Source organism: Onychostoma macrolepis, chromosome 17 (assembly GCF_012432095.1).
Source record: "Onychostoma macrolepis isolate SWU-2019 chromosome 17, ASM1243209v1, whole genome shotgun sequence".
Taxonomy (NCBI): Eukaryota; Metazoa; Chordata; class Actinopteri; order Cypriniformes; family Cyprinidae; genus Onychostoma; species Onychostoma macrolepis.
Window position 1 is genome coordinate 3,367,747 of NC_081171.1, and position 18,927 is coordinate 3,386,673.

The 18,927-nt window shown below is 35.1% G+C and overlaps 1 protein-coding gene across 4 annotated transcripts in view; it reads right to left on the reverse strand.

The window, feature by feature from the left end:
* The window catches only part of supt3h (SPT3 homolog, SAGA and STAGA complex component), a 121,423-nt gene that overhangs the window by 13,772 nt on the left and 88,724 nt on the right, over nt 1-18,927 (reverse strand). For all 4 annotated transcript variants that reach the window (XM_058749083.1, XM_058749085.1, XM_058749084.1 and 1 more), the window contains exons 6-11: nt 16,999-17,147; nt 8,702-8,777; nt 6,133-6,245; nt 5,783-5,893; nt 4,074-4,238; nt 1,820-1,930 (exon numbers count right to left, since the gene is read on the reverse strand). In XM_058749083.1, the coding sequence (XP_058605066.1) occupies nt 1,820-1,930; nt 4,074-4,238; nt 5,783-5,893; nt 6,133-6,245; nt 8,702-8,777; nt 16,999-17,147 (725 nt within the window). The remainder of the gene's footprint in view (nt 1-1,819; nt 1,931-4,073; nt 4,239-5,782; nt 5,894-6,132; nt 6,246-8,701; nt 8,778-16,998; nt 17,148-18,927) is intronic.

Below are 18,927 nucleotides of genomic sequence, written 5' to 3' on the forward strand. Positions count from 1 at the left end.
CATACCATGGAAAACCATATAACACCTGTTTTATATATTAACAATACACCGCGTCCCTGCGCAACTCCCAGTTTCCTACATGCTGGGCTCATGTTTATGCCATGGAAATCCAGTCACGTTTGTCCTGCGTTGCTTGGCGACGTTGAAATTGTAGGGCTTTTAGAGATGTAATAGGAACATGCTTCCATCATGCTTTGGTTTGTCTTTGCAGTTCTTACTGAATATTTGGCAAAAACATGCAAGAGATGGGACTGAAATATCTCAGGATGTTGTGCATTACCATGGAGGTTCTTTTGCAAAACACAAGATAAATCTGGCATGAAATGAATTCAAACAGTGAGTTTGATTTGCCAAATTACATCACAATGAAAAGTAACAAATCTACATTTAAAACAAAAACAGCCTTGCAAAACAGATATTGGCAATTGCTTATTACAGCAATGGCTTAACAACCAGTTAGCACACCCTAGCATAGCAACGTAACAAAAACATCAATATCACCTTAGCAACCACCTAGTGACCACCCAGAACCCCTTAGCAACTGCATAGCAACTTAAAGACTACAAAGAACCTCTTAGAAATCATCCTCAGGGTAACAATGCCATAACAAATGGTCAGAACTCTTAAGCAACCGCGTAAAAACATACAGAACACCTTAGCAGCCACCCAGCAAACACACAGTAACCTCTTAGAAACAAACAAACAAAAAAAACCTCAAACCTCCTGAGGATAACAATTACCCTAACAACAATGTGCCCGAATAGCGAATCCGAATTCGGAAAGGCACGGAAAACTAATAATGGGTTCTATGGAGCCACTAAAGGGACATGGTTAGCCGCTTGCTAGCGGTTGCCTGTTACATTACAGTACATCAAATTTTACTTAATACTTACCACACAAATGGATATAATTGTGAGAGAAAGCATTGAAATATATTTTTTTCCTCCCATCTCATATTTATTCCCTTTAGGGTGCCGTAGAAAACGTCATTGCCTTTCCAAACACCGTATTCGGATACGGGGACATCCCTAGTAACAATACCATAACAACCGGTCAGAACTCTGAAGCAACTGCATAAAAAAAACATACAGAACAACTTAGCAACTGCATAGCAACACCCTAGCAACCACATAGTACCCCCTTAGAAACCAAAAAAACCCTCAAGCCTCCTCAGGGTAACAATGCTGTATAAGACTATATAAGAAGTCTTCCTGTGAGTCTAGAAGTGATCTAATGCTTTGTAAGTTGATAATTGAAGTACATCACAATTAAAAGCAACAAATATCAGTATTTAAAACAAAAACAGCCACAGAAAACCAACACTGGCAGGTTTTCTGGCATCCGTCAGTTAGGGAAGCATCAAGTGGGCCGTCATTGGTAAATTGCTCATTACCTGTGAATTGCAGATTGACCACAACAGCAAAAGCCTCCAAATTGGCTGTGAGAAAGCCTCGAAGCCTCCAAGAGCCATTTCTCAAACGCAGCCTAGCACTTAAGACACCCACACTTCTGCGCCTGATGGAAAATTATAACTCGCTGAACAGTCACATACGTAAGCGCGCGAAATAAGCAGGCATTTCTTCAGCCGTAAACAGAACTTACGGAAAACAAAACAAAATTAAATCTCCTTTGTATTTCCAAAAAGGATCGAAATTCCGCTTATTTAATTCTCCAGTAGAATTATGTGACTTTTATGAGGAAAATTACACTAACCGCAAATTGCGCAAAACAATTCCAATACTTTAGGGCTTGACCACTTTAAAATGGGGCTGCGCTGTGATTATAAATATAACTCTTTTACGGCTCTGTTATTACGTACTGAGAAGGGGGAGAGCGGGCCAATCTTGTGGCTGTAGCGCCTGATGGCCTCTCTGATGTGGGCTGGTTGGATGGCACTGCTCTGAGCCTCCGCGCCACAGGCCGCCGCGCTCTGCAACGGAGAAGACAGAGAAAATACAGCTTGTATTATTGCTAATTCAAAAACACGGTGGGAGTCCTGCAGTTTAGTGCACAAACACAAACGCCACACACAAAAGCACACTTTTGGGAATCCAAATCGGCCGGCGCTTTACCTCTGGAGAGATATAAATGCTACGTGTCATTTGATGCTTTATGAACTCGCAGCGCAGGCTGATTCTGATATATAGAGGCCTGACAGTAAACGTTAGTGCTGCATGTGATTGGCTGTAATTGCAGTGTCTCTGAAGTCATTGGAGGGAAGGGAACGATTTCGACTCGGTATCTCTTAGACGGGGGGAAAAACAACTTCCCTATTTGGATGTTTGCAATAAGCATCAGAGAAACTGGAGTCAGTAAAACAGGACGGGTAGGAAAATATTGAGACTTGTTTCTTGCTTAAGTTTCCACTGCATATGAAGGGCTGGAATCTATGATAAGTAGATCTCTGTGTTTTACTTCTAGTGTAAAATAAACAGCACTGGGTTGGTTGTTTGGTTTTCTGAGTGGCCCATTGGTGTGAGTTTGGGGCGGGATTATCTGTTTGTCTGGCAGATGGTAGATTTTGCAAGGCAATAATAGATTAGACTGCCTTAAAATGTTATATGTGACCCTGGATGACAAAACCAGTTTTAAGTATCAATTTTTCAAAATTGAGATTTATACATAATGTGAAAGCTGAATGAATGAGCTTTCCATTGATGTATGGTTTGTTAGGATCAGACAGATATTTGGCTGAGATACAACTATTTGAATATCTGGAATCTGAGGGTGCAAAAAAAAAAAAAAATCAAAATACTGAGAAAATCACCTTTAAAGTTGTCCAAATGGAGTTCTTAGCAATGCATATTACTAATCAAAAATTAAGTTTTAATACATTTACGGTAAGAAATTTACAAAATATCTTCATGGAACATGATCTTTACTTAATATCCTAATGATTTTTGGCATAAAAGAAAAATCGATCATTTTGACCCATACAATGTATTTTTAGCTATTGCTACAAATATACCCCAGCGACTTAAGACTGGTTTTGTGGTCCAGGGACACATATGATATTTGTGAAGAAATTGGCACCACTAGTCATTCAACTTGATGATTCAAATATATGATTTTTGATGTATGTTTTGTAAATTATGTAAAATAGTTTTAATGTATGTTTTAGCTCAGAATGATCAATAATATAGAATAATAATGGTGATGATTATATAATTATTATTATATTTACAAATAATTCATAATTATTTATTAAAATGTATTATTATTAGGGCATTGTTTGATAATTTAATCATTATATATACACACATACAAACATTCTATAATAAACATACTATAATAAGAAGATGAAAAGAAATTAAACAATAATTAATTACTTACATTTATGCAATTAGCAAACACTTATCCAAAGCAACTTCAAAGGAGGAACAAAAGCAATTAGTCAGAGCCAATAATATTTGTAATATACATGCCATAACATTTATAAAATAATTGATTTTATAAATAAAAAAATAATAACAATAATAGATTATTGTTGTTGTTGTTATTATTATTATTATAATATTATGATGATTCAATTCTTAAGCAGTGCATTATTAATAATTAAAAAATATGAAAAATTCTTTATATATTAATATTATATTGTAATATTATTATTATTTTATTTATTTTTTAATAATAATATCACCATCATCATTATTTTTCTGTATTATATATAATTCTAAGCTAAAATATACATTAAAAATCTATTTAAAAAAAAAAATCATTTAGAAAACCTTTAAGGAAATCATACATTTCACTATTCAAGTCCATGTTAAATGTGAACAAATGACTAGGGATGCCAAAATGACACACTTCATCTTGTGTGATAAAGCAGAAATATTTCTGGTTCAACATTACTTAAAGCATTTTATTTTATGAAGAAACAGGTAGCCCTGCCCCCAACTCCCCCCCCATTGGTTGAGCCTGTTGTTATGTCTGGCCCAGTCGGGTTTCACAAATAAACAGACTGCAATTCCATAAAACAGACACTAGTGGCGCAGTGATCACACACTGTCTATAACTGGAGGCTAGCTACATAATCTCGACATAATATAGATGATCTGTCAATATTTCTGTACCTTCTTCCTCTTCCTCTGTTTGACCTTACTGCTGCCATCTTGGTTCGGCCCACCATTGCCCTGAGCCATGGAGTGCATCTTTCCCTGGTGTCCCGTCAGAGGGCCGCTGGGAGTGGACGGCGGCGTGTTTTCCGGGGAGTCCGTCTCCTTTTTAGTGCTTGTAGCCTAAAGATCAGACCGGACCAGAAAAGCACAAATTCCTCATTATTTTTCCAAGAGTGACATTAGATGACAGCTACACATACAATATCACAGTGTGCCCGACCTTCTCATACACAACACTCGCTTTTAGGAAACTCATGACGCAGAAAGGTCACGGCTACAAAACACGACCCTGAAAACATCACCTGCAGTCTTACGACACGTCTCGGTCCTATCGCTCAAACCACAGGGTCATTCTGTCACTCTCGCCACATGGGAACGCGGCCGACCCCCAAGGATCAGGAGAAAAACAATACTGGAATTCAGGCTAAAAAATACCATGTGCGCTTCCAGACCCGGAGTGGCCTTGGCCGAGTCCGAGAGAGAGAGAGAGACAGATGAGGTTTTCGTGGTTTCAGTGACACAGAAGTCCATCCATGGAACGGATCCCGCAGCTCAAAACCACCTTGGACAAACTTGGCGGTTCTACTTGGAGAGAGGTCAAAGCCGCAGAGCAGGACGCTCTTGTTTGGTTTTCTTCTCCAAAGGACAAGCGCTCGGAGAAAGCTGCTGACATGACTGTTATCACCAGAAAAGCCATTTGAACTATTCCATAGCATCACCAAACAGCAACTAACATGATAAAACATATTTTAATAGTGGATTAGAGAAAAATAATGGATAATGTAGATGCTTCCCAGTAAAGAATATCATTCACATGCAGCTTAAACCAAACAAACAACACATTAGTGGCCAAATAACTGACTTCCTTTCTAGAAAATCTAGTAGACAATGACTGACTGAAAGGAATAGTTCATCCCAAAAATGAAAAATGAAAATCCTGTCATCATTTACTCACCCAAAATAATTTTCTGTTGAAAATAAAAAAAATATGTTCATTTGCTTTTATTGCACTTTTACTGTATGTTGCAATTTTAGGAGCTTGCTTGCATTTGTCACAATTCACTTCCATTGTGTTCTGCTAAACATCTCCTTGTCCTGAAGGTGAATTAATAAAAGCAAATAAATGACAGGATTTTTATTTTTTAAGGGGAACTATCCCTTTAACCACAGTTTATAATTCCCAAATAAACATTACGTTATCATAGTATTATGTATACACAATAATTATGTATACTGTATATATACACACACACAATTTTGGGGGGATCCATACCTTTAAAAACAATTTGTAATTTCCAAATAAACATCCAGTGTTAATATAGTGTTATTTATGTTCTATTATAGTACTTTAATATTTTTATTTATATTATATTTTTTTTAATTTTTAGTAATTTTGTTATGTGCTTTTGTCATTTTTTTTTATTTTATTTTTTTTATATATTTCTATTTTTATTTCAGTTTTAGTTTTAGTTTATTTTAGGACATCAACTTAAACTTATTTTATTTCACTTAGTTGCCAATGAAACATTTCTAATTTTCATTAAAACTTTTATCTAATGCTATTTTAACTTTATTTCAATTAATAAAAATGATTTCTAATAGTCGTTTAGTTAACAATAACAACACTGATTACCAAAAAGTAAACTGAAAAGTGTTTTGTTTACCTCCGCCGAGGAGTTGCAGTACTGGATGAAAGTTGCTGATATGGCGTGTTGAAACGGATCGCCTGTTTTGGGAGTCATATCTTGTTTAACCAATAGGGCAAGGTCAACAACCTAAAATATAAAACCATATCAGCTTATGAGTAACGCCATTTGATATGAAGAACAAGATGATAATATTTTTCCCAGGAAACATCATACTGAACGAAGAAAGCACTGGGACGCTTCAAAAGAGCTTATTTTCAGGGTTTTTATTGCACTGGAAACAGAGACTGAGTGAAAGTAAATGTCAGAGTGATTTCCTGAAATGAGACAGTTTGTGGTTTTTGTGAATCTGAAGCACTGCAGCTCACCTGGGCCACCGTCTCGTAGGCCAGATAGGACAGGATCTCCATGGACATGGCGTTGGGCTTCACATCCAGACTGCTGCAGTCCAGCCACTCGCGGAATTTCGAGGCCTTCTTAGCTAAACAGAGCAGACAGTTTGAGTGAGAATATGATGTTCTGATGCACACTATAAAAATGATTGTAATTTTCATGGTAAAAGACTCTAAAGATGCTACAGTAAAAAAAAAAAAAACTGTTAATTGGTTCTCTTACTATATATGGTGAAAAACCCTAACAGGACATAAAATACTGTTAAATTTACTGTATATTAACATCAGTTAATAAAATTTAGTTTTTACTGTAAATTTAAATTCAATCTGTAAAACAAAATACTGGAGTTATTTTATTTTTTTTTACAGGAAAGCTCTGGAAACCACAGCTGCTGGGTTTTCACTAAACTTCATGGATCAGCGTTGAAAATTAATTATAGACTATATCAGAAACGTTTCATTTACAAAGTTCAGTCTGACTACAAAAATGACGAACTGTATGATTTATCTTGCTCCATTGGCAAGGAAAGTTTACAGAAGATCTGTTGCTTAAAAAGCAATTGGAAGTTTCAGAATGGCAAACTACCTATTTAGTGTGCATATTGTAAGTTTCCTGTATGTATGGAATATGGATTACATATTTAGCAGACACTTATCCAAAGTGAGGAGCAGTTTGTCAAAACCAAATTTCAGTAAAAACTAGATTAGAAAACAAATACTGGCAAAATGTACAGGATAGAACTTTGTGAGATACTATATATATATCCAACAATGCAATGCACTTTCCATTTGACTTTTCATTTCTAATGTGGTAAAAAATCAGCTGATTTCTTAATTTGATTCATTACTTTGATTATTATAAAATTTTAATCATTATAAAATTTGACCTTTTTAACATAAAATTGGATTAAAAATGCTAAATGTTTTACTTGGTAGATGAAAACAGGTCAATTGCTGAACTGAAGGAATAGATCAACCAGACATGAAAATTTGCTGAAAATGTGCTCACCCTCAGGTCATCCAAGATGTACATGAGTTTTTCTTTATCAGATTTGGAGAAATGCAGTATTCCATCACTTGCTCACCAATGGATCCTCTGCAGTGAATGGGTGCCGTCAGAATGAGAGTCCAAACAGCTGATAAAAACATCACAATAATCCACACCACTCCAGTCCATCAATTAATGTCTTGAGAAGACAAAAGATGTGTGTTTGTAAGAAACAAATAATCATTAAGGCATTTTTAATTTCAGACTGTTGCTTCTGGCCAAAATACGAGTCCATAATCTATAATAACACTTCCTCCAGTGACAAAGCCCATCTCCTGTTGTCTCTCACATCAAAATCCACCAACATATTTGTTTAGAGCTGTTTTAGACTGTTTTAGCTTATAAATGGTGCTTGATCTGTGCAGATTTCTCTCCTGATTCATATGAGACAACTTTTTCACCGGAGGAAGCGTTATTATGGATCATGGACTCATATTTTAGCTGGAGGCAATGGTTTAAAGTTTAAAAACACCTTAAACACACCTGCAAACATGCAGCTTTTGTCTTCTCAAGATGTTAATTGATGGACCGGAGTGGTGTGGATTACTTGTGATGTTTTTATCAGCTGTTTGGACTCTCATTCTGATGGCACCCATTCACTGCAAGTGATGTAATGCTACATTTCTCCAAATCTGATGAAGAAACAAACTCGTCTGCATCTTGGATGGCATGAAAGTGAGCCAATTGTCAGCTAATTTTTATTTTTGGATGAACCATTCCTTTAAACATGCACACAATATGACATCAATAATATACCATACTAACATAACTGCTTGAAATGATCAGCACTGCATACTGCATTCCTTTTCTACACACTATTAAAAAATATCAGGCAAAATACAATGTACACTGCACAAGTACAATAAGGTATTTAATGTCAGACATACCCTATGTAACCACAAATGCTCAATTTCCGGCCCTGTGACGTGTTATCGGTCAGATTTAGTGTGTACTCAGCATCAGTGTTGTGTAACAGGGTTATTCAGGCACATTTACTGCGCTGCTGTCCCGACCTGCAGCTCGATGCCAGTAAGACATCACAGTTACTGGAGCGGCACAAAGCCAGTGAACATGTTATTAGCGCTGAAATGTGGCCTTCAGAAGCCAGCAGTGGTGTGTTCACAATCCCACAGCTGTGTTCTTACAAGCCCTCGGGCGCAGAACTGCCAACCGAACAACTCATCAGAGACGATATCTGACGCGCTGCAACTGACATGAGGAGTGCTGTACTTTACACTGACACAACAAACCATACCTGACACGCTCACAGAGCAACAAAACAGATGCATTCATCAGTGCACATGCAGTGAATCCTAGAAAAGCATTCCTGTAGCTCAAACAGCAGAATGCTGGCAACACCAAGGTCATGGGTTTGATTCCCAAGGAATGTATGAGCTGATAAAACACACACCTTTAATGCAATATAAGTCACTTGGGATCAAAGTGGCTAACGAATGCATAAATGAAACAAAATCATGTTTGTGAACGAATACTCACAGAAACTCAGCTGTCGACTTTCACAGAAGTCACTGTACTGACTGGAATCCATGTTTCTGGTCATCTTCTCAATTCTCTATAAAAAAATTAAAAGTAGAACATTAACTATTATCCTTAATATCATGTGTCAACATCACAAAACACATTTCAAGAAAACATGAGCAATGCAAGTCTAGTGCACTATTGTTTTTGAAAGGTCTCTTCTGCTCACCAAGGCTGCATTTTTATGATCAAATAATCCAGAAAAATCAGTAATATTGTGAAATATTATTACAATTTAGAACGGCTGTTTTCTATTTGAATATATTTTAAAATGTAATTTATTCCTGTGATGCAAAGATGAATTTTCAGCGTCATTACTCCAATCTTCAGTGTCATGTGATCCTTTAAAAATCATTCTAATATGCTGATTTGGTGCTCAAGAAACATTTCTGATTATCAGTGTTGAAAACAGTTGTGCTGCTTCATATTTTTCTGCAAACTGCCATCATTTTTATTTTTCAGGATTCTTTGATGAATAAAAAGTTGAAAAAAAAACAGCAATTATTTGAAATAGAATCCTTTTGCAACATTATAAATGTCTTTACAGTCACTTTTGAGCAATTTAATGCATTCTTGCTGAACAAAAGTATTAATTTCTTAAAAAAAAAAAATAAAATAGCTTACTAAATATGGTAATAATTTTTTGAATCCCATAATAATCCCTTCAATGAATATACTGCTATATCTACAGAGCTACTGTGTGACGAAACGGTTTAAACCGCAGTTTTATCAGCTGCTCTAAGGATTCAACAAGATGACGGTCGTCATTATTTCCTCGTTTTAACGCCCTGTGATGAAACGGCGTAACATAACAAGAGAAGGACCGTCTGTGTAAACTTTAAGAGAGCTGTGTGCAGTAATGAACCCTCTTAATAGCAACCCAACAGGTCTGACTCAGATTTACAGCTGAGCGTGTTAAGTTGCAGGTCAGAACCTATAATTAGATGTTTCCTCATCCTGGACCAATTTCATACCTTCACATAACAGTCAATTTGAGCTCTCCACCAAGCCATGTGTCATAAAACATAAAGGCTCAAGGTTTACGACTGCTTTTTTTCTTCCTCGTGCCGCAGAGGATCTGTTTTACGGTCTACAGAGAGCCGCGTCTCCGAGAAGCGTCGGGTTCGAGGCTGAGGACAGTCTGACGTGACGCTCGGGGCTCCGGGCCCGACGCGAGGCAGCCTGGATCGCTTACAGGCCACCCAAACCAACCGGAGTCTTTTTATTTAGTTAGCTGGCAGTCATTGGAAATTCCATCTTTGAAAATACATATTAATGATGCCGAGCGCCTGCTCGTTACACGGCGCTGGAACTGCGATTTCTATTAGCGTCGTTAAGAGCCGAACGGAGGTCTCGTTTTGCACTCGGAGGGGGAATTCGCAGCAGTCTCGGTGTCTGGGTCCCGCTCCAAATTGGGCCGCGAGTGATACGAGACTGGAGCCGCTGCACTTTTAAATAACTCTTGTCAAGCGGCTGGCTTGAGACAGGAGAAATGTTTTGACTGTGGCTTATTGACTGAAAAGAGCAGCGGGGGGATTCGATGTTTGAATACTATGTTTAGCCGCTGATTAAATCAAAACGTTGACCCACCTGCTAATAGCCAAATTACACCCACAACTGACGCGGCGGCCGTATAGGAGGACGTTGGCAAATATTTGATTTGGCTGCTGGAGGCTTTCATTTCGTGCCAGTGTGGTCTGGATAAAGGGAATCTCAATTTGTACCACTGCTAGCGATGAGATTTCCATAGGCCGAGGCCCAAGATATATTCTGGATATCTAGTGTAGTGCTGTGTATTTCAATGCGCGTCACTCGGTGATTAACAGCCCGAGGCAGGCTAGAATTAAATTTGTGGGCCATTTCATTCAGACACGCGGCTAAGTTTAGACGATCAAACGCAGATGGGTTTAAAGCGCCTCTGTTTTTGTGTGAAAGAGAGTCAGTGTTGTAGATACGAGGCTTTGGGAGAGATTTAAATGAGCCGTAACATCACTCTCATGTTGAAGAAACTCCTGATGATACAATTTGAATTTCAGTCATCACTGAAAGAGCAAATGAGAAAACAAATCCACTAGCAACTTCCTGAACCTATTAAGGGTCACAATCATTGTGATAAAACATATGTAGTTCATGTACTGCAAAACGTTTTTCTAATGCCAAAAACAATCTTTGGTGCAGTTCATTTTGTAATTGATGGCATACTCGGTCTGAGAACAGTTTGCATTAACCACTCCAAACAAACTCATAGGCAGTGTGAACGCAAAATGCTTCAGGTTCACTTTCACTTCATATGCATGCAATTCCCAATATTTTTGAGCATTACATGCTACCATATATTAATTATAATGGTAACATGCAAAGATGCTGAAGACTTATTTAAATGCTACGGGGGAAAAACACTCATCATGTGTACACAAAGAAACTTAACTTAAACTAACCAGATCAAAGTGGAAATACTATATTATTATTATTATAACACATTTCTTATTTTCAATTTAAGAACTGTAATTAAAAAATATATATGTTAAAGCATTATTATGGCATTGTATATGGTAAAAATAATATGATATAGAATGTCAATAGTGGCCTTGGTTTCAATAAATAAATAAATACTCTTAATGGAAACCGGATCAAATTACACATCTAAATTAAAAATAAATAATTTAATTATTTTAAAAATCAATATAACACTCAATTTCATTAATTAATTGATATAATTAATGTACAATAAATTTTCATTTTAGGAATTATATTACAGTTAAAATAATATGGTAAAAGTATTATTATGGCATTGTTTATGGTAAAAAGAGGTCTTGGACGGACGGATGGATAAATGAATAAATAAAAAAAAGATCCACTTTCAAATGCAGGGACAGTAGCTGAGTTTCGAGAAGCTAATCTTTTCAAAGTTAAAAAAAAAAAACAAAAAAAAACAAATGTGTTTCTGACAAGTTGTTCAAGCGGATGACGGTGGTATTGGTAACCTAGCAACCAACAGTAAAAAAAAAAAAAAAAAAAAAACACGGATATACACCATCATCGGAAACAGCCGATTAGTCACATGGGTTTAATGTTCGCTACGTCAGAATTGATTCGGCAAATGCATTTCAGTCTTCCATTATTCTCATTAACTCTTTTTCGCACAAGTCAAAAACCACCTCAAGTGAGTGTTTAAAAAAAAACTCTTTTTTTTTTTCTTAAATTAAGCATTTCCATCCCTCATTTATGATGCAATACTTTAAAATGTGCATAATACAGGGTGATGGAAACATAGTCAATGTGTATTCATGCAACAAAAAAACAACTCAATTTCACTCAAGTCCACACAAAGACATCTGAGTTTGATTCTTTAAAGAGAAAACACTCTCAAAGAGACTTTTATCATGTCATTCAGACTCAAAAACTTACAGTATATCAACTAGTTTACAGTTCACATTACTGTTCTTTCAAGGAAAATCTGAAAGTGGAAAAAACAACCCAAAACTGTCCAAAGTTCGGTGAAAACCCAAGCAAGTAAAAGTGCAAGAGTTTACATTGCCGTTTTCGGCATTTACGATTTCCTAGGGAATTTGAAAAGTACAGATCACCAGTGTCTCAGAATAGCATCCTGCTGTCATCATGGCATTAAAGCAAAACAATGCGGATCCCACACATCATGACAAAAACACTTTTAAACATTCCCATCTGAACGCGGCCGGGAAAATAACAGATTGTCAAGAGATCTTAGAGGGTCCTTGGGAAGATGGATGATCTGCCGGAGGAAATACAATCCACACACCGCTAACAAAAGAGAGGCCATCGCCGGCTGATCAAGTGTAGCAGCGCGCGGGTGAATTATACCCTCGCCCGAGCCGATCGCGGACGCCCTGGACTGGACATCTGACAGATGCTTGACCTCTGAGCTGCGGCTTTGGAAATCCTATGAAATAATGGCCTGAGTGTTTACACAAGTGTTGTAGTTTATTCACAGCAGTGAGAAAATCTGGAGAGTAAATGGACGATGCAAATGAGGGCTTTGAAATGGTCTCATTCACTGTAATAAAAGTGCTACTAGTAGCAAGAGACTGATATAATAGCTATAATCAGAACATATTTGGCTGCTTTGGCAAATGGACTTCTGGTTTTCAAATACTCTAATATTTGATTAATGACAGAAAATTCTGAATCCTAAATATTTCTTCATCTTTTCTAAAATATTTATATATAGAACAATAAGCATTTAATAAACAATGAAATAATACATCATTTATATAAGAAAATATATAATAATATGGAGACATACATATAAGATAATCATTTATATAATACAAAATATACACATATACATTATATATATATATATATATATATATATACATACACACATATACATATACATACACACACACATATAAAATATTATAATTATAATATTAAGTTACATATATTCTAAATGTTTGTTAATTTGTTAAAAAGTTTACCATTTTGTAATTTATTTATTTTTTATACGCACCCATGTAACAAAATAATTACAAAACAAACATTTAAATACATATAAATACATTTTATACATACAGAAGATTATAAAGAATAATTTAATATAATGACAAATAAATGTTAATATTTTATATAATAAAATTATACAAATTATTATTGATCAACAAATTATAATTGTTTTATATATATATATATATATTTTTTTTTTTACTATAATAATAATTTATATAAATTTAGAAAATGTAGAATTATATATAAATCTGACAAGTAAGCATTAGCATTTAAAATGTAATAATTATAAACTAATTTAAGAAGTTAAAATACATATGTGTGTGTGGTGTAAAAAAAAAAAAAAAAAAAACTTCTGGGGAAAGAAAAGAAAAGTGGAAAAAAGGTAACTTATTCTGAATTCTGACAACTACATGATCACCCATAACATGTCCTGTATGCAGCAGGTAAGGCGAGCAGATGGAGGTGCGCAGGGAAACCAGACATGTGCTGTTAGCCACAGAAGAGCTAGTTAAGGAAGACGAGGGAGCGGCGGGTGAACAGGGCACTAGATAAAGCAGCACAGTGCCGTGTGGTTAAACCATAAAGCTCCTCTCTCCAGGACTTCATGAGTGGGGCAAAGTGGGAGGCCCAGAAGGATATGGTTCCTTATTCCCAAAAGGTTGTCCTGATAGCTAAAACATACCCATTAAAACACTCAGTAGGAACAAAGTTTTGGGGGAAACCGCAGGCTTTCTTGGCCACATCCAGAACCGTTTTAATTGAGACGGGACGTATAACGTCTCATGGTAATACCCCCTTATCCACAGTTCTTGCTTTAGACCTTTAATTACATCTTTCAGCTGTGGCCATTTATTTAACTCGGCACAGTGAGAACAAAAAGACAGAGTTCATGCTCATATCACAGAGATTCAGAGCGTTTATTCACGTATCGATGTCTGATAAAGAATCACATCCCCTCATTGCTTTCCCAGATTAGACTGAAAACACTCCTGTTGTCATTTGACAGGTCAACTCCTGCTCTCTGGTTTCACTCGTGGTGTATTTGCATGTCCGTCTGCTGTGCACAGAGGAAAATATCACGATGGAAACTCAGATGAGATGTTAAGACTATTAGTGGAGGATGATGAAACCCAGTCGGACCTACTGACAGCAGTCTGAGCCTCGCTTTCTTGTCTTTTATGGAGCACAAGTATCAAAACCACATGTTTCAGTGTCGTCTCAATATCAGGTGCTTCTGTGGTTCGCAACTGCGTGTTTAAACACCTTGTTTGGGTCAAACTTCTGTTCCACAATGACTACAGGAATAAAGTGCGCTTGTTCGTAGTGTCATTTAAGTGCACACACTGTCTGAGCTCTTTGAGCACTTGATTCACTGAAGAAATTACTGACGGTTAGTATTTGCACAGATAACCGCAATCTGGACAGAATAACTTGAAAAAAACAATGCTGAAAAAAATCCACAAAATCTTTTACTAGACTACAGTCACTGCTGCCACAATCACACAAAAAATCTACATAATTTCTCTTATCAGCATTTTTAGAGTCAAAATAACTGAATTACATTATTATTTGTTCAATAATTTCCAGTTTTTAGTTATAATTCAAATAATATGGTAAAATTATTATTATAGCATGGCATATGGTTAAAATAACATGGTTTGGTATATAATGTGTTAAACATGATTTAAATAAATAAATAAATAAATAAATGGAAACTGGATCAAATGAACCAAAGTGGACTAAAAAGACATGAGTCTACTTTCAAATATAGGGACATTTTGAATTAATATAAATAAATAAATAAAAATTCAATTTCAATTCAATTTCACTCAATTACAAGAAATATATTCTTTTTGTACAATTCATTTTCAATTTATTAAGAATTATATTAGACTTAAATATGGAATGGTATATGGTCAAACTAATATGTTATGAAATATAATCTGGAAAAATGGTCTTGATTAAGTAAAAAAAATAATGTAAATAAAACAAAAAATGATATATACAGTCATGACCAAAAATATCGGCACCCTTGGTAAATATGATCAAAGATGGCTGTGAAAATGAATCTGCATTGTTAATCCTTTTGATCTTTTATTAAAAAAAAAAAAATCACAAAAATCTAACCTTTCATTGGATAATAAGAATTTAAAATGGGGGGAAATATCATTATGAAACACGTTGGACACAATTATTGGCACCCCTAGAAATTCTTATAAGTAAAATATCTCTGAAGTATATTCCCATTCATATTCACAATTTTTAGCGCTCCAGGGTGATTATGAACATGAAATTATCCAGCCATGGCTTCCTGTTTCACAGAAATATAAATAGGAGGGAAAACAAAGCCCAAATTCCCTTAATCATCCATCACAATGAGAAAAACCAAAGAATGCATTTCTGATGTGCAGCAAAAGATAATTGAGCTTCACAAATTAGTGAAGTGGCTTTAAGAAAAGAGCTAGAGCAGTGGAAATTCCCATTTCCACCATCAGGGCAATAATTAAGAATTTCCAATCAACATAAAAAGTTACGAAACTGCCTGGAGGACGTGTGTCTATATCGTCCTAATGCACGGGGAGGAGGAGAGTTTGAGTGGCTAAAGACTCTCCAAAGACCACAGTTGGAGAATTGCAGAAAATAGTTGAGTCTTGGGGTCAGAAAACCTTTTAAAAAATTGTCAAACAGCACCTACATCACCACATGTTGTTTGGGAGGGTTTCAAGAAAAATTCTCCTCGCTCATCCAAAAACAAACTCCAGCATATTCAGTTATCAGACACGACTGGAACTTCAAATGGGACTGACTTCTATGGTCAGATGAAACTAAAAAATGAGTTTTTTAGCAGCAAACACTCAAGACGGGTTTGGTGAACACAGGGATAAAAAGTACCCCATGTGTACAATGAAATATACTGCTGTATTTTTGATGTTGTGGGCCTATATTTCTGCTGGAGGTCCTGGACATCTTGTTTAGACACATGGCATCATGGATTCTATCAAATACCAACAGATAAAAATCAATAAGTGACTGACTCTGTTAGAAATCTTATAATGGGCCATGTTTGGATCTTCCAACCGCATAATAATCCAAACACAAACCTCAAAACAACACAAAATGGGTCACTGAGCACAAAACCAAGCTTCTGCTGGCCATTCCAGTCCTCTGACCTGAACCCTGTAGAAAATGAGTGAACTGAAGAGAAGAAGCTGTGAATCTAAAGGGTCTGGAGTGATTCTGGATGAAGGAATGGTCTCTGATCTCTTGTCAGGTGTCTCTAACCTCATCAGGCATTATAGGAGAACATTTAGAGCTGTTAAACTGGCAAATGGAGGTTTCAAAAAGTATTGAATAAAAGGGTGCCGTTAATTGTGGCCAATGTGTATTAGAGAAAACATTTATTTCATAATGATATTTCCCCATTTTAAATTCTTATTATCCAATGAAAGGATAGATTTTTGTGAAGTTTTAAAATAAAAGATCAAAAGGATTAACAATGCAGATTAATTTCCACAGCCTTCTTTGATCATATTTACCAAGGGTGCCAATATTTTTGGCCATGACTGTATGTGTGTGTGTGTGTGTGTGTGTGTGTGTGTGTGTGTGTATATATATATATATATATATATATATATATATAAAAAGAATGAAGCGCTCCTACTTTTTCTGTGACCGCAGGACAATTCCCTCAATTTCTCCCACAGTCCCAGTCTGTGCCGTCCACCCTCGCTGAAGCGTGCACATTTCTGCTCTCGCCTCCTACTCACCTCCAGCCGCTCCTGCTTGACTTCATCCACCTCCTCTTCCTCCACCAGCGTCAGGAATTCCCCGGTCTGGTCGATGGAGCTCATGAAGTCCTGCAGCAAACGCTGCCTCTTGTTGACGCTGCTGCTGCTGCTGCTGCTGCTGCATTTGTCTGTGAGAGGACAGAAACAGTCAGAGCACATCTGCAGGCCAGCTGAGATCCAGCGGCCCACTCGCCTGCTTCACCTGAGTCATGAAGACCTCTGACACACGCTTACATCTCACACAAATACAGGCCAAAACTCCTTTCAAATCTGCTATAGAACAAAATTATACCTGCTTGAATGACAAAAAATGCTCATAATAAAAGACGGGATGTGGTTTAGTCTCTTAAAAATGTTAAAATCAATGGATTTGAATGATCTGTTAAGTGTTTTATTGGAGAAAGAAAATGTTATTTAAGAGAATTTGAAATGGTTTAATCTTTGCCATAATCCATTACAATGACAGATACTACAAACTAGTGAAAATATTGTCCAGTATTGACTGATAAATACCCACTATCAAGATATGACAATTGTTATTGGTCCAGTATATTGTGCATCCTCAGTTAAATGCCTGAAATGACTGTAGACAAATATAAATTATGCATTTATATAAAGGTTTTTATTTATTCTTTTCTTTTTACAAAACTATTTGTAATGCGTAAATATGCATATCAGTAAACGCATGTAAATATAACACTTGATGATGGCTTTTCCTTCACTGTCCACTCCAAAATTATTTATGATAATATATAATAAATATATAAGAGTATACATATGTATTAATTAATTTATTATTATATTTAATGTGTTAAGAATATGTAAGTATTAATAATGTTATACTACTTTACTATTACTATCTTAAAATTATTAATAATTACTATTATAATAAATTCTTATAATGTATATTATATACATTATATAATTATATATATAACATTTTTAATGAACATTAACATTTATTAATGTTAACATCACATTAGCATAATAATTAAATAATGAATAAAATCTTATTTTTAAGAATCGTAATACAGTATATTACTGTGTGTGTAAAAGCACAAATAATCATTTTAATATAATATATTGTATGTTTAATGTAAATTTAAAATGTATGTAATGAATGTTAATAATGTACATTTAATGTATAATTATATATAATATAGTTTTAAAATGTATAATTACTACTATATATATATATATATATATATATATATATATATATATATATATATATATATATATATATATATATATATATATATATATATATATATATATATATATATATATATATATATATATTAATGTACATGATTAACATTTATTTATGTTAATATTACATTAACATAATAACTAACTAAATATTATTTTAAATAAAAATATTATATTAGTTGGAGAGGAAAAGCCTCATCATATAATCATTATTCTTATCATATAATCATTATTCTTATCATCATATTATAATATATATTTATTCATTTATTAATAATTTAAAATAGATAAATGATAATATGTACATTTAAAACATAATTACATATAATTTTAAAATGTATAACTATTACAATATATTTTAATGTACATTATTAACATGCAAATGCAATCTTATTTTTAAAGAATAATAATATATTAGTTAGGGTGGAAAAGCATCGTCAAGTGTCCATCAAACATTTTCCTTCTTCACTAACATCCCATGATGCTCCTCATGAAGTTGGTTAATGAATGTCCAGAGTGAGCAGAGCTGGAATCCAGACTAATAAGCAGCTGAAATATGAGAGATTTTTCATCTGTGTCACATTGTGTCCACTATGTACAGAATTCCCACAGCAGCGTAAAATCACGCTCTACCACAGCAAACTACTTTCACTTTTTCCAGCATGTTTATGCGGTTCAGCGTCAGCGGGCATTACG